Consider the following 16,125-nt stretch of genomic DNA (forward strand, 5'->3'; position numbering starts at 1 on the left):
ATATCTTTTAACACATTCTGATGGGCTCCTTTCTCTGGCACGAGCATCTCCTCCAGTTTAGAGGCTTTTACGATCTTTATGTCGCCGGTTTGACCCAAAGTTGACCGAACAGCAGCTTGTAAAAAGTCACGTCAGTGTGCTGCTCCGTCAAAAAGAAAGCTGTATGAAAAGGTTCACAGTGTGGTTTTAAAGAGGAGATTCAAGCTCACAGATTTGATATTTACAGTAATGATGAGGTTTTTATCATTTAACAAGCTGTTCTCAGACGAAAATAAGGTCTGACGCTAGAGAGGTGGCAGGGTCCGCCACATATAAACAAAGTAAAACGGTATGGAAACGGTGCTGTCATTTAAGATCAGTTTGTTTATTCAGTTATGGAAATATAAAAAGAGTTTGTACAGGAATGAAAATAAATCAGCCTATGAAGATCTTCCCTCCCCAGAAGAAGTGAATTAGAAGAAGAAGAGAGAAACTGAGATCAGAAAGTGTCCCGGCGGGTCATCTTCCCTCCATCAAGTTCACGAGAGGAAGAAAAAATCACCTCCTTTAAATGATGAAGAAGACTTCTCACTGGTGCGAGCTGCCGCCTCGTAATCAAAGACAACCTCGCAGTAACGAAATAAACTCGGACAGCTGATCCTCGCTGCTAAATTCAGAGGAGCTTATCACCGCTGAGCTCCACTCCCACCCACCACCCACCACCCAGCCCCTTCGAGAGATGAGGCTGGGGGCCGCCGAGGTCAAACTAAATCATTTACAAAAACTTATCCAGAAGTTCAATTATTTTCTTGGCCTGGTGACAGCTCAAAGGGTGCAAAAGTTTACCAGTTCCCCGCCAGCCATTAACCAAAAGCTCCATGACGGCCGCTGCAGCTCCCTGTGACACCTCCTCACGAGGTGGATCAAGCTGGGAAGAGTTCAAATATCTCACAAAACACCCAGGAAGACGAGAGGAGTTATTCTGTCGAGTACATGAAAGTAGTAATGTGATAACGTAATTTAGTTCAAATGCTACATCAGCCTCAGCGAGAGAGTTTGCAGTCTGATATGTTGCATTTTGGCGGCAGCTCTGACTCAGTCACTGTCCACATACAATGATTTCATTGTAATGTCAGGTTTAAATTTAGGTCATTTTTATTTTTAAAGGCACATTTCGCCACTTGGTTTCCATCACTGTGGGGAAAAGCTTGAATAAAGACTGAGTCAGACATTAGAATTAAGAAAAAAAGGCACGTAGGAACATTTAAACCAGCTGATTATATACAGGATGACGCAATGAGCCGTTTAATTTAATGTGACGTTTTTTTGGCCACGGTCGTATTTGTAGCAAAAAAAAAAAAAAAAAAAATTAATTAATTAAATAATAAGAAATAAATCAGAATGGATCGATATGAGCGCAGTCAGGACGCATGCGTGTTTGTTTTTCTGCTTTATGCGCAAGTTTAAACGTGAAATAATAATAATAATAATAATAATAATAATAACAAACGTAAAATATTCGTTTCCGCCGCAGATAAAACAGGAATGAGAGAATCTGTAGAAACTCGCTCTTGATCTTCACATTTCAATATTTGTGAGACAGCCTGACCTGCCTTTCACCTTCCCCCTGCCCAGTCCTCCAGACGGGTCAAAGCCGAGAAACACAACAAAAGAATGATAAAGTCAGCGTTTCCTGGCGGCTTGTGTTCAACGAAAGGCCAGCCAGTCCAGCCTGAGTCTTTTTTTTTTGCCACCACGGTTGTTGGATTTTACTGCGAAAAAAGACGCAAATTGAGAGTTTGGGCGCGACAGAAAACACGAGGCCTATTTAATCTAATTTGCGGGCGGGGTGAGGGAGCACGTTTGAGTCATAGACATAGAAAATAAAGTTTAGATTGTCCTTCTACTTTGAATTAAATATTATTTAAATATTATTAGACGTGTTTTCTATCAACGAGTGATGGAACAAATATTGAAAAAAAAAAAAAAAGCCCTGCAGAGGAAATGCAGCAGGCCTGCAGCGAGTAAAAGCCACATATCATGTGACAAATACAAAATAAAACATTCTTGTCACCTCAACACTGTTTTTATATCTTTATTAATTTCAGTGTAATTAAAACTGAAGCTGCAGACTGTCTCAAAAAACGAATTGTAAGTTGTGAAAATTGCAACAGAAGAAGAACTGGCATCCTTTCACTATAAATATATATACTAAGGCCTTCCAGATATTTCAACAAATCCCTCAGAAAAAAAAATACTAAATCACAACAACAGGAGTCTGTGGGGGGGACAACAGGTTGATTTCTCCTCCTCCAAAGCAAACAAGAAATCACAACTCTATGATCCAAGTGCAGCACGCAGCAGAGCGGCACACTTGAACAGCACCAACATCCAACACAGGCATCGATTGAGACCCTGAAAGGGTTCAAACCCAAACCGAGCGCAGTAATGAGATTAAACACCATTTCCTCACATCATCTAAACCATCTCCCTCTCCTGGACCCGCCGCTTTTTCTTTCTTTCTTTTTTTTTTTTTTTCAGGGGCAGGAAACAGTGCAGCGTGACATCACACGCCCATAGCACGAGCTTAATGACAAAAACGCAGCTTACCGCAGAGCCCGCAACACATGGCACCGCACCGAGGAGCCACCGCGCCCGAGGGGAGAAGTCCGCCCGGTCCGGCTACACGCTGCCAATTGACGGTCTATTCCAAACCCATCTGGACCGTCTTACTAATACACAATGAGAATTATATTTTGGCTTGTCAAGTCCCGGGCCATAAAACAAACTTTAATGGCGTCACGTGTTTCCTCGCAGCCACTCACAACACCGCGCAGGCCCATAAATAACCCTCAAAGTTGCACTTACTCAATAACGCCGATTACACTGATGTGCGCTGAGGGGAGAAAAAAAAAAAGTCGCGGAGAGCAAGAGAGGAAGCTGGGAGTTCGTAGGAAGGTCGCAACTGTCAAGAAAGAGCTGGGAAATAGAATAGAAGTTCACTTGGATAAAAAAAAAAAAAGTATTTTATCTTGGTATGTCTGTTTATTTGGGCATTATACTCAAATATAACTTATAAAATACTTTAACTAGAAACAAAGTCTGATACTTGGATCACTTTGTCTCTGTGTGGTAACATTCATCATGTTATGACCTGTTCCCCCTTTATAATTAGTCATTTTAATCAAAGATTTCAGTTTTTGTATTCATTTCTTCGCTCCAGGTGTGATTCTATCACCTCACCGAAGCCCGTTGACCTCTAAAAAAGCGCGAAGAAACACACGCATGCATGATCTGAGCACAAACACATGATTTCTCTCCCCATGTGAACCTGACACAACGAGACTGATGTCATTCATTCATCCGGGCCAATCCCAGAGCGCAGTGCACCGCTGCCCCGCCCCTCCTCTCCTCTCTCAGAGCTGATGTGATGGTGTTCAGGTTTGGTTGGCTGCCGCTGTGTTGGCAGGTGTGATGAACTGATGGGGCATCAGATCCGAGGCCTGTCACGTTCTACATGCATGCAACTCATAGAAGAAAAGAGATTTCCCCTGCAGGCAATCAGCGGCCTCCTGGCTGTTCTATAAGTATCTGAACTCGCCTTGTTCCAGCGTTAATTCTCGGCCTGTGCAGTTTAAATGCAGTCAAACTCCGAGTGAATCTGCGTGAAAGTGTCCCAACAGCCCAAGTCAGTGAAGCTGCAGCTTGTTTAGCATCTTTAACTGAAGTGGTGTCCGGTAATAAAGCACCCTCTGATTAATTCATGACAATAAACTGTTTGCTTCTTGTTGTAAAACAACTAATGGACACGTGGAGCCTCAAAATCCCACAAACACACCAAGTGCGGCTCAGAAGGCGGATAAATCCTCACACCAGCGCTTGAACTTGGTGAGCTTTCTCTCACACACAAGAGCACTTTCAAAAGCGAGCCACGTCACGTGACCACGTGTCTCAGCCAATCACCGTGCTCGAGAGAAGTCGGCCGAAGGCGTCCGGAGAGGCGGACTGTTGGGCAACAGCGCCTTCTGCTGGCTCTTTGGCGAGCCTCCCCTCTCCTCTCCACTGCAAGAAATGTCCAACAACACCGGCAAACACTTTGACTTCATCACCGGTTTTATGGAGGTATGGAAGAAATGTGCGAGAAGGAGAGAAGAAACTGCGAATTCTGCACGCGAATAGGTTCTTTTCAGTAAAAGCTGGATTAGATAAAGGTGTGTTAACTCAAGAGGGCTGATGAGTGTTGTTTTAATTAATGTCTAAACGAATTAAACTGCAATCCAACATAAATCACCTCAGCCTTTCGGAAAATGAGCTTCCTTGGGCTTTTTTTTTTTTTTGGTGCACGTGTTTTTCACTGTTTTTTGTTTGTTTTTGTTTTTTTCCTTTTTCTTATTGCTTCAGATTAATCCGATCAAACGAAAACGAATGAACTCGTGGCTCGCGATGATGCTGATGTCGTGCACAGAAAACTGTCAGTGAACGACTCATTTCATCTCCCTGGGAAACGAAAAAAAAACGAAAACGAAGGAACAACAGAAATAACAGTTTAAAAAAAAAAAAAAAAAAAAAAAAAAACACCCTTTGGGTTCTGTATGAGCTGACAGGAAGACGTGTTTGTTTACTCTGTTTCACAATAACCAAAAAAGAAAAAAAAAGTGTCTAAATTTGGACTACAGCATGTCTGCAGGGGGTTCAACGAAGGGTGGAGAGGGGAAACCACATCCATTCATTGCAAACTATCTGCTCCTAATGTGTGCGGGGCCTGCGGTCAGACACAATTGTTCGACATAATAAGGAGTTAAGACAAACACGCAGATATGGTGTGCGGGGATGTTCCGCACTGTCAGATCACAACAGCAGTAGGGTGAAGCCCTGTCTGGCTTCCTCGGGGCTCCTCACTTCTCGCCTCTCTCCTCTCTCAGGGTCCATTTTGTCGCATTGCAGTGAGGCTGTAAATACTTTCGCAGCTGCCTGTCAGGCCGCAGTGAAATACTGTCTTTGTTCAGCTCGCCCTCCATCTCTAGGCAGCTGAACACTGCTATGAAAAACCCAACTTCTCCTGGCCACACTCGCATACGTGGAATACAAATTTAAAAAAGAAAACGAAAAAAACAAAAAACAAAAAACGAGGCAAAACTTCTTCTGTGGCAGATTTTGTACAGCTTTTTTTAGCAAGTGAGGGTGAGCAAGTGGGGGAGCATACAGTGTTTTCATGAGGCCGGTGCAGATTTTCAGCAAGCTAAACAAATGCCAAATGATCCAAGATACAGAAATAAAACAAAGGAGGCTGGAGGATGTTAAGAGGCTTGTCGATAGGCAATAAGGAGCGTCACCAGTGAAACGAAAATGGGGCTCTTTGGCTCAACACATGGAGCTTTCTTTTAAATAACACCATCAGCACAGACTCCAAACACACACACACACACACACACACACACACACACACACACACACACACACACACACACACACACACACACACACACATACAACCTATATGTCTGCAGAATAATCTAGAACTAGAAGGTGGGGGCCACAGTGAAGATGGAACATAATAAAGTTGATTATAACCAAATGTACATACATCTCTCTTTGTTTCTTGCCACATAAAGACACATTTTAACCAATACCAACATCACTGTCAACCTTTTTCTGTGTTTCAAGTGCCAAGGCTATGTATCTCAACATATCCAGCGACGTGTGAAATTACCCGAAAGCCCTGCTACTAATTTACATGACTAATGAAACAGGAAGCTGTCAAAACTTCACACGCAGACACACACGCGCGTAAATATAAAGGTCCATTATGACACGCAAAGCTTACCTATAGCCGGGAGGTAATCCATGTTCATTCTCTCAGTTTTACTTCTGCGGAGCTTCTTTCTGGGGGATAAAGCTGTGAAGAGATCTGCTTCTGTTTCTGTTTCTGCCTCTGGTGCTGCTGCTGCTGCCTGCATGAAGATGTCAGATCTGTAGAAAAGTTGAAACGCTCCTCTTGTCATCCAGCAGAACGAGCATCACTGTGCCCTCCGGAAAAAAACCGTGCGCCGATGGCACGCTTTATGAGACGAATGCGATTTCTTTCTTTTTCTTTCTTTTTTCTTTTTTCTTTTTTTTTTTTTTTAAAGAAAGCCGACCGTGGCGCATCGGTTTGAACGCCATAGACTCAGAATGCAGTGGGAAAAAAATCGCCTGGGAAATCAGGAAAAGAGCCATGAAGACGATTCGCCTCTCACACATGACCAGTGGCATCCAATGACAGGCGATGCAGGCACATAAAAAGGTCTATTACCGAGTTGTAAATTGTCCCCCCCGCACAAAAAGGAATTTCGACTGCAGCAATTCTCCCCATCTCTGCTGCATAATGGCAGAAGCCCCTCCATGTCCTCTGGAGGAAAACAAGAGGGGCTTTCCCTCCGTTTTTTTTCCTTCTTTTTCTTTCTCTCTTTTTTTTTTTTGTTTCTGTCACACAACCATACAATGTTAAATCTTAGAGCCTTTAGATTTTTAGCCTCGAAATGTTTCAGCTTCATCATAGCGCACGTTCTTCAGCAGAAACGGGAAATAGAAGATTTTAGGATATTTTCTTTTTATTGAACCTATGGCAGTAATCAGGGTGACGCAACGTTTTGCTTTGCTCAGATGAAAATCGACGCATTTTCTGTTTAACATTTAGTTTTTAAAAAATCGTAATAATTCATCAGAATATTTTTTGTATCTTTTATCTCGGTTTTTGCGTCAAATTGTAGCTTTTAGTGCGACGAAATCAACTACTTTCTTTCATCTTGGTTGTTTTTCAGGAAGCGGCCCTCACAAACACACGTCACATGACACAACCAGCTATTTAATTCGGGTTTATTACGACTAAAACTGGTGCGTAAAACGTGCGTAAAACTGACATTGGCCTTCTCCGAGTTGTTCCTCCGCCATTGCTCGAGACGACCGAACCCGTTTTTAAATGAGTGTTTCTCGCTGCTGAACTCGGAGAGAAATAAATGATGATAGATGAAAACGTTTCACACCGCTGACTCCGAGATTTAAAGGCTAAATATTGCAGCTGCAGCTCTGCTCTCCGTGTGTACACCACTGCAGCGGCATAAAAGGAATTTCTCTCATTTCATTCTCGCTCATCTGGTCGCATGCCAGAGTCAGCACGATGCGATTTATGGTCAGGCCATGGCTCGCTCTCTGGTTTCCTGCCCTATAGCTTTGTGCGTACGTGTGTGTGTGTGTGTGTGTGTGTGTGTGTGTGTGTGTGTGTGTGTGTGTGTGTGTGTGTGTGTGTGTGTGTGTGTGTGTGTGTGTGTGTGTGTGCTGCAAGAGATCAGGATTTGTTGCATTGCTGTGACATCGTTGTAAGTAACTCTAGTCCAGTTCGGTTCCTCCTCTGTTGGAGGGGTTAGACGAAAACAGATCTGGATTAACGTCGCGTTAGTCGCGGTGTGTGTGGAGAGATGAAGATAGAGGACGATTTGTCCGAGCATTCTTCTCACGTGATGCTCTCGGCCGATGCTCGAGGTCACTGATGGTCAGAGAGCAGCCACATTGCACCGGTCTGTTGGTATTAGCTCCGGTGTGTGTTACGGTGTGTGTGTGTGGGGGGGGACCACAGTGCGCAGTGTTAGTGATGGAGAGGGAAAGACAAATCTAAGAAGCTCAAACTGATTATTTCTTATGATTTGGGAGAACACATGGTGTCTGCTGCAGGGCTGCTGGTGAATCAAATGTTGAAATTGCGCCACTTTTAATAAATCTGACTCATTAGTTGGATAGTGGGATAAATAGTAAAGCCTGGCTGATTCTCGATTATACTTTTGTTTTTATCTATCTATCTATCTATCTATCTATCTATCTATCTATCTATCTATCTATCTATCTATCTATCTATCTATCTATCTATCTATCTATCTATCTATCTATCTATCTATCTATCTATCTATCTATCTATCTATCTATCTATTTATTTATTCATTCATTTGTCGATCTGGGATTCAAAAAATCTGATATCGGCATAGCAACGCATATAGGCTACACACATGCACATTTTCAGAATTCTAAAATTTAAAATCTATTTTTTCGCAGTGATCCTTCAAATGGTTATCAAACACTTGTGATAAAGATATGTAAAGGGGGATATGTATTGTCTAACATGACATCACTGCACTATAACAATAAACTTACTGGGAATTTAATATCTATAAATGAACCCAAGCAAGTTTTTAGCTTATATTATAATCTCTGAGCATAATGATATGTATATGTTTAATATCAGCACAAATCAGACAACATATACGAGGCCTATAAAGACATATCTGTGATCAATAATATCTGCAACCCAATATGTCTGTCGAGGGCTAATAAACAGTTAGCCAGAAAGCTAAATAGATAGATGTCCCTGGTTTCTAACAACAAAAGGAAATTAGATGTGGCCAACATCAGCTCGCAGTGTTGTAGTCCAGAATTCCTGACAGATATCGGGGTTTGAAAAAAGAAAAATAGGAAAGACACAGGCCTTTGAAAACGACTTGGCATCGGTGGGTGTGGTTGGTGGTTGGTAGGTTAACACACACACACACACACACACACACACACACACACACACACACACACACACACACACAGCTGCGACACTGGCAGACACCTCGAAGGCCAATAAAAATGGTGGCAACAACCAGAGCACCACGTCTCATCGTGAGTCTGGTGGGCTTTGCTGTCTGTCTCTCTGTTCTCTCAAACCACCTCGGTCTGGGAAAAAAAAAAAAAAGCAGGCCATAAAACCAATTTGGCTCAGTGCGAGAGGAATAAAGCCAAACATCCAAATTAACGGCTCGGCACAGTAAATTAGTTGCAGTTGTAGCCGGTGTGCGCCTGCGTCGCTTTGAGTTGACTGCTGACACCTAAAAAAATGATTACAATCAAAAACATCATTATTGTAAATGGATAAAAATTCAAATAAGCTTTAAATTTACTCCGACAGGAAAGTGGGCCTGTGCACTGTGTTAATGTGATATTATCAAGTGAGGCTCAAATCATGTGGCTCACTTTGATCACAGAGCTCTGATGGTAGTTCTATGGAAAATTAGGCCCAACCCAAATACACAGGAGGCCGCTGTACAGCCTGGCAGCGTGTAGAGCAAGGCCAGGTGGTGGAACTTATCATTTTCATCACTATCATCGGTTTTGTTTTGTTTTTACACCATTTTGGTCACACACACACACACACACACACACACACACACACACACACACACACACACACACACACACACACACACACACACACACACACAATAATAAACTCACAAAAATAAACGTTTCATGGTGGAGTGGTGCGTTCAGGTGTCTCACAACCTAGGGAATAAAGGGTGCCAAGCGGACCCCCTGGTCATGAACTGACTGATCAGTTATGATGATTTAATTACTAGAAATCCGTTGTTATAGCAACCGCACCAGCTCCAGTGCAGACATCTACCTCATCGTTTCTCATGTGCACCATAGTACTTTACAGTGTCGTTGCTGTAACGCCATTCCGTCCTCTCTTCTTTCTCTCTCGCACATGAACTTTCTAAAGAACGTCCTGGGGTTCTGCAGAACGTGAGACGTCACAGTTCACTCGAGACCGTCTGGACTCTGGAATACCTGCTTGTCAGATTGCGTCATGGAGCTCAAGTATTTCACAGTTGCTGTGGTCTGGGTTGGGAAAAAAAGACAGGCAGGAAAACACCGCGAGATTTAGAAATGGCACAATAAGGCGAGGTTGGTTTTAGCCGTACAGAGAGCCTATAGGCTGGACAGACGGGTTCACTGAAGCGAGGTTTCCAGTCATAGGTTCAAATTCAAAACATCTCTCTCTCGCTCTCTCTCTCTCTCTTTCTCTCTCTCTCTCTCTCTCTCTCTCTCTCTCTCTCTCTCACCGCAGGACGCTGAGAGAGAGACTAGCAACTCTCCTGAAACCAGCCCAAGTTTGTTCCCAGCCGGTGACGTACACTGTTATGTTGGCGCGTGTAAACGGAGCTTAATGTGAGTGCAGCTAATGGCCACAGTGAAATATTTGACCCCGTGGCCCCTGTGAAAGAAAAGAGGCACATGACTACCCATAACTGTACATCGATTATGACTGCGCGGACATATTGACAGAAATCCCCTCGTCATCAAAGAAAACGTTTCATCTGGTCACTGCGCGCGTCTAATCGTCACTAATGTCTCTCTGAGGGTCTGAGGCCGTTTTTTGGGGCCCTGCTCGTCTCCGTCTCCTCTCCAGTCCGCTGTCCTCACCGCGTACAAAAAACCGCTGAAGACATCAGGACGTCAGATCGAGACGCAGAATAATCAATCCCAGCATTTATTTATTTATTTATTTTTTTGTTTGTCTCTTAATTGCTTCAATATTTCGCATCCCATCTTGCGCTCTCGGCGCGCCGCCATTCGCTCTCCAGTGTTCGGGATGCTTCACACGACTGCAACCCTCATGACAATCATAATTTTTAACGGCGATGAGAGCGGTAATGTTCGCACTAACGCCTCGCGATCACAACGAGGGAGAAGCCTCTCACTCCTTCCTCTCGCAGACTGAATTAAGTACAAACAACAACAACAACAACAACAACACACACACACACACACACACACACACACACACACACACACACACACACACACACACACACACACACTGCCGCGTCCTCATCAGATGTGTCGAACCAGCGTCCTGCGGTGTTCGACGCTCTGAGAATCTGCTTTAATTGAAATGAATTAGGGGCCACTTTTAATTATTCTTAACTCCTCTTATTGTACTTTTAAAATTCAAAATGTTATTTGTGATGTGTTGTTTAGAATAGTTTTATTTTTTTATTTATTGGCCTGGCTTTTTAAAGATGGGAACACATATAGCTGCTTTCATCCACTGTCCCAGTATGTTGCTGATGTAAGACATTCAAACATAAACATATGAATTCTTTTTCAGAATTGTGGGGGAAAAGGAGCAAACCACAACAACAACAACAACAACAACAACAACAAAAGAGACGCATCGGGCATGTTTAGTAGCTCCAGTGCCAAAACAGAGCTCACATGAAATGTTAACGACCAACCAAGGAACACAAGTAAAGGCACAGCAAAACATATTTAGAATAGATCGATTTAATAAAGTTTGGAAGGGAACTGGTGATTTTTAAGGAACACATTTTTCTAAGGTTGAGTAGAATTGTTTTCGTGTGTACAGGATGATGAGGTGAGGCTGAGGACTTCTTTAACCCTTCTCTGTGTCTCTGTGTCGATTAAAAGAAGCTGCTCTTTTTGTTTTGTTTTGGGTTTTTTTTTTACAACGTGTTCTGTCCCTATCCAATAAACAAATACAACCGTTATTTATTAGTCTTGGATTGCACACATTTGGGGCTTTAACAATCTCAAAGGATCGTTTATTTTATTTCAAAATAAAACATTTATTTTAACGGCAATGGACGATTAAAAATAGAAAGACATAAATTAGGACTTTTAATTGTTTAAATCGATGTGATGTTCTCTCTCTTTTTTTTTTCTTTTCTCGTCCACAAAACAACAGCTGTTGATTCAGGACGTTTAAAAAAAAAAAAAAAGTACCATATTTGTTTACAATGCTGTAAAATTAGACCCAAACACTTCTCACACTCACACACGCACAAAATAAAACTCGACCATTATAAAAGATATTCAGAGATTCAAGCCAACAGTGTGTTCTCTCCACTTTCTCCTCACAGCTCAGTGGATCCATGAGGACATGCTGTCTGGTTCTGCTGCATGTGTTGCCTTCACGTTCCAGCTGTGACCCGCAGCGACTGAGACTAAAAGGACAACATCGCCCTCTAGCGCTCTCGTCGCCTCCCCCCCTCCCCTGAAGCTGCAGCAGAGATAAGCTGATTCTATCTGTTTTGGCACAATTCAGGCTTTCCCCCCTCATTTGGATTCGGATTTTGACGTGTAATTTGTCACATCAGTAAGAAAAATGATTGATGTCTGCGTCAGTAAAAACACGTTCCTGCTGATTTCAGGTGCACATCAGCACACACGGCCTGGTTCCACGTTTCAAATTAAATTAAACGCATTTTGACTGTAAGGCCGCATCGGTGCACCAGTCAAAGTGAAGGTTTTTTTTTTTCCCCTCTCCTTTCCCATCAGTGGGAAGTGCAGTTGATGAATAAACGTGACCATTAAGGTTGGGGGGTGATTTCCTCTGAAACAATTCATCGACCAGACACCCCGGTGGAAAAGCGTCTACATTCTGTTTGTCAGCAACAGACGCGAACAGCCCCAAAGAAAGAAAAAAAAAAAAAAAAAGAGGGGGTTTCAAAGGAGAGTGTAATTACTGGCCAGGGCCATAAAGTCATTTAGGCCAGACGTCTAGCCATTTCTATAGCTTTATTGGACCGCGTTTCTTCCTGCCTTAAAGTAATTATTCGTACAAGTTGGACTATAAATTGGAAATCCGCCGCAACACCTCTCCCAATCGTAAACACTTTATTACTCGTTTCTTCTTCTGTGTTTTTCGAAAATCCAGAGTTTGGATTTTAAAGAAGAGTGAAATCGACCAATAGCATGTTACTTCAGCTCCTAGGTCTCAGATTTAAAAGGGGGACTTTTAATTCGTGGATGCTGCGCAGATACATTTGTAGGCTGCATATTTAAAAAAAATATAAGAAACAAAGTGGTGTGTTACATGTTGTGTTGTATTTGTTCTGGTCTGCTGCAGTGACAGCCTACACGTTAAAACACACACACACACACACACACACACACACACACACACACACACACACACACACACACACACACACACACACACACACACACACAGGCCTCCAGGAAGATTTCGCGATTTAAAAAAAAATCAACAAAAAAATTCGGCCGGAACATGCAGATACAGCTGTCAAACTTAAAAGGAACAAATGTAAAATATTCATAAATGTTAATGTGCAATTTCTAATTCTCAAAGCATAACGCACGACTATTTTTCTGTCCATAACTTGTATTTGTTTTTTTTTTTATGTGTAACTAGTAAATTAAAGCGGGGGTGGACGCACGGTTTACTGACGCAGCATCTCCCGTGTGTGCACGCTGACAGAGACAGCAGTCAGAGCAGGTCAAGCTGTGAAAATGTTTTTATATACACAACTCCACATTCTTAACAACTATAAAAAGCAATACACATAGGCACGTTTACTGTGAAAGGGAGGGGGGGGGGAATCAACCCCCAGTGTGTGTGTGTGTGTGTGTGTGTGTGTGTGTGTGTGTGTGTGTGTGTGTGTGAAATCACACAGATCATTTCAGATGGCCTGAAACAGAATCCGGACGAACTCCTGCACGTTTTGATGCATCGCTCCGGCCAACACGTTTTGACACTGACACGCTAGAAAAATAACAATAATATTAAAAATAATAAAAATGGCTACCGGGGCTCCTACCAAAATAAATGTAAAATAGTTCAGATGGCTTCCTTGGTACAAACATGAGAGTGTGTGAGGACGGCAGCAGCAGCAGCAGCAGCAGCAGCAGCAGCGGGGAGGGTTTCATAGGTGATCCTTTCCGCTCCTCTCTCTGTTCATCTTCTTCATTTTCATCCTCCTGTTCTGGAACCAGATCTTCACTTGTCTCTCGGTTAAACTGAGGATGCGGGCCACCTCGTAGCGCCGGTCTCTCGTCAAATACATGTTGTAGAGGAACTCCTTCTCCAGCTCCAAAGTCTGATATTTAGTGTACGGGCACCGCTTCTTTCTCGTCGAGCGGGCGTGAATCCAGTTCGCCGCAGGATTGTCTGAAAGAAAGAGAGAGAGAGAAAAAAAAAATAGAGCAGAAGGAAGAGAGAAATGTATAATAAGACACATGTGATGAGGGTGTTTTGGATTTGAAACTTTAATGACTTCAGTAAATGGTTGCCAGATTTTGGGGGGCTCGGGGACCTGTGAGGACGCTGGGGTGGTTCCTTTGGAATCAAAAGCAATAACCAAAAAAAGGAGAAGGAGGAAATAGTTTAATTTGGAGAGTTTAGGTGACATGCTGTCTGTCTTGTTTGTTTTTTTACGCACGGATGAAAAATAAATCCCATCAGGTAAAATCTCACCGACTCTGAGCTTTCTGCGTGTGTGAGTGTGTGTTTTGGTTGTCCTGTGACATGGAGAGCTCCAGGATCTCCCCTGTAATAACCCGCGCAGGGCGGGTTTTTTTCTCTCTCTCTCTTCTCCTTCCCCTTCCCAGAGCCGCGGTATAGTACGAGACACTTTTATAGGGTTAGTAAAACCTCCAGTTTTACACACCCAGCTCATACAGTTCTTCGGGTTGTAAATCAGCGCCCGGCTATTCCGTTTACTTACTTGGGTCAAGTTGTTGTTGTTTCTCCTCTCTGGGCTCGCTGTGGCTGGACAGCTCGCTCCCGCTGAGCTCCCTGCTCGCCTTCTCCGGACACTCCGACGCTCCGCACGCGAACTCTCCGGCGAGCGGCCGGGGAGCCTCTGCCTCCAGGGCGTCGCACTCGGCGGCTTTCGGCGGCAGGACGTCCGGCTTGGTCCCGTACGGCCGGCCGCCGGAGTGAAATCCGGCGAACGAAACGTGGTTGGAGATGGGGTCCATCCAGGAGCGGACGCCGACATATCTGCCGTCCGAGGCGGGGAGGTGGGACTGGTGGTGGTGGTGGTGGTGGTGCACGTACGGATGATAAATCCCCTGCGGGTGCACCGAGGGCCAGGACGACGAGAAAACGGCCGATTTGGGCGCAAAATTGCAAGAGGAGAAGTCCGCGTTGTCCGCCCCAGCACCTGCCGGCCTCGGGGTCACCATGTGTGGAGCCTGGAGAAAGCGAGCGCCGTACACATCCTCCGGCTCCTGCCCCATGATAGCGTCCACATAGCAGTTACTGAGAGTGCCACTGGAAGACATTTTTGATCTCTTCCTACTCATATAATAAGGGTTGCTCTGTTACGGGAAGCTTCCCTCTATGAACAATCATAGTATTTTTTGCTGGCCTGCATCTACAGGGATTGGTTACATGGATCACGTGGTCATATTTACCAATACAGCGAGTAAATCAATCCTGCCCTCGCTGCTCTCTCCTTCTTTTTTTTTCTTTCCTTTTTTTTTTTCCTTTTGGTCGTCAGGTTTAATTTAGCTTTTCATTTCACAAATAATAAAAAGCCCCATCAGATGTGACTAGAGGGAGAAAACAATCGCTCGAAATGGATGCAAATGTTTTCTTTTTTCTTTTCTTTTTTTTTTTTTCGTCTTCTCTGTTTCTCATGTGCTGCAGAGCGCTGCAACGATGCAAGCAACCATAAAGGAAAAAAAAAAAAAGAAAGAAAGAAAAAAAAAAAAGGAAAAGTCACACATAATCCACCCCAACACGGATTCACTGCATCTTAATGTTTGAGAAAAGAAAAGAAAAAAAAAAAACCTCTATAATATCGTCCTGATGCCCTCAATGCTAGTAAAATGGTTTATAGACTTACGGAGTCCTCGTAAAATAGATGTAATAACATGTTGTAAAATAACAGACGCCATTTCCGTTCACAATGCGGCGCACGGGCCTTTATCCATTGTTAATAATTCGGCGAGGAAACATATTTTCTGGGCTGGGTTTTAATTTTTAAAGCTGAGCCGGAAACGGCAGTTGTGAAATGATTGTGCTCATTCAAAGGAGGGCAATAATGTCTTTATGTATCAATAAATGTTTTATGAGGTGCGTGTGATTATACATGCCGTCAATAAAATAAAAAAATAAAAAAAGAAAGAAAGAAAGGACTTGGAGGAGCAGGAGTCCATCTGCGTGTTGCCATCTGAGAGGCGCACTTTAAACCTCATACAGATCTTATTTTGTATTCTTTAGGAAGTGAACTTTAGGTTTGTTTTTGTACTTTCTTGACCTTCAGCTCAGAATTAAAAGGCGGACTTTCCAGGGAGATATCGTGAGTGTTTAGGTCGAATCTCCCGCACAGGATCACACTGACAGCTGCGCGTCATTTGTCGCATGTGGTCTCATCGCACCAAGTTATTCTGGACTGTGAGGAGACGCGGCCGAGGCCTCGGGAGGGAAGGAAGAGCTGATTCTCGCCTGTGCGTGTTTTTTTGGGGTGCTCGAACGCATAATCCGGCCCCGTCCTGATGGTGCTGGCAGAGTATTAGTCC

At 43.5% G+C, this 16,125-nt stretch overlaps 1 protein-coding gene across 1 annotated transcript; it reads right to left on the bottom strand.

Moving 5' to 3' along the window:
* Positions 1-13,260: 13,260 nt before the first annotated feature.
* hoxd9a (homeobox D9a) lies at positions 13,261-15,059 on the bottom strand. The gene is made up of 2 exons (XM_037108866.1): positions 14,322-15,059; positions 13,261-13,765 (listed from the first exon to the last, which is right to left on the bottom strand). The coding sequence occupies exons 1-2, from the start codon at positions 14,902-14,904 to the stop codon at positions 13,521-13,523; spliced, it is 828 nt and encodes a 275-aa protein (XP_036964761.1). The 5' UTR covers positions 14,905-15,059; the 3' UTR covers positions 13,261-13,520.
* Between the last annotated feature and the right edge of the window lie 1,066 nt (positions 15,060-16,125).

Source organism: Acanthopagrus latus, chromosome 9 (genome assembly GCF_904848185.1).
Source record: "Acanthopagrus latus isolate v.2019 chromosome 9, fAcaLat1.1, whole genome shotgun sequence".
Classification (NCBI taxonomy): domain Eukaryota; kingdom Metazoa; phylum Chordata; class Actinopteri; order Spariformes; family Sparidae; genus Acanthopagrus; species Acanthopagrus latus.

Coding starts and splice junctions, on each gene's coding strand:
- hoxd9a (XM_037108866.1), bottom strand. CDS start 14,904: ATGAGTAGGAAGAGATCAAAAATGTCTTCCAGTGGCACTCTCAGTAAC. Junction 13,766..14,321: donor ACAACAACAACTTGACCCAA/GTAAGTAAACGG, acceptor TCTTTCTTTCAG/ACAATCCTGCGGCGAACTGG.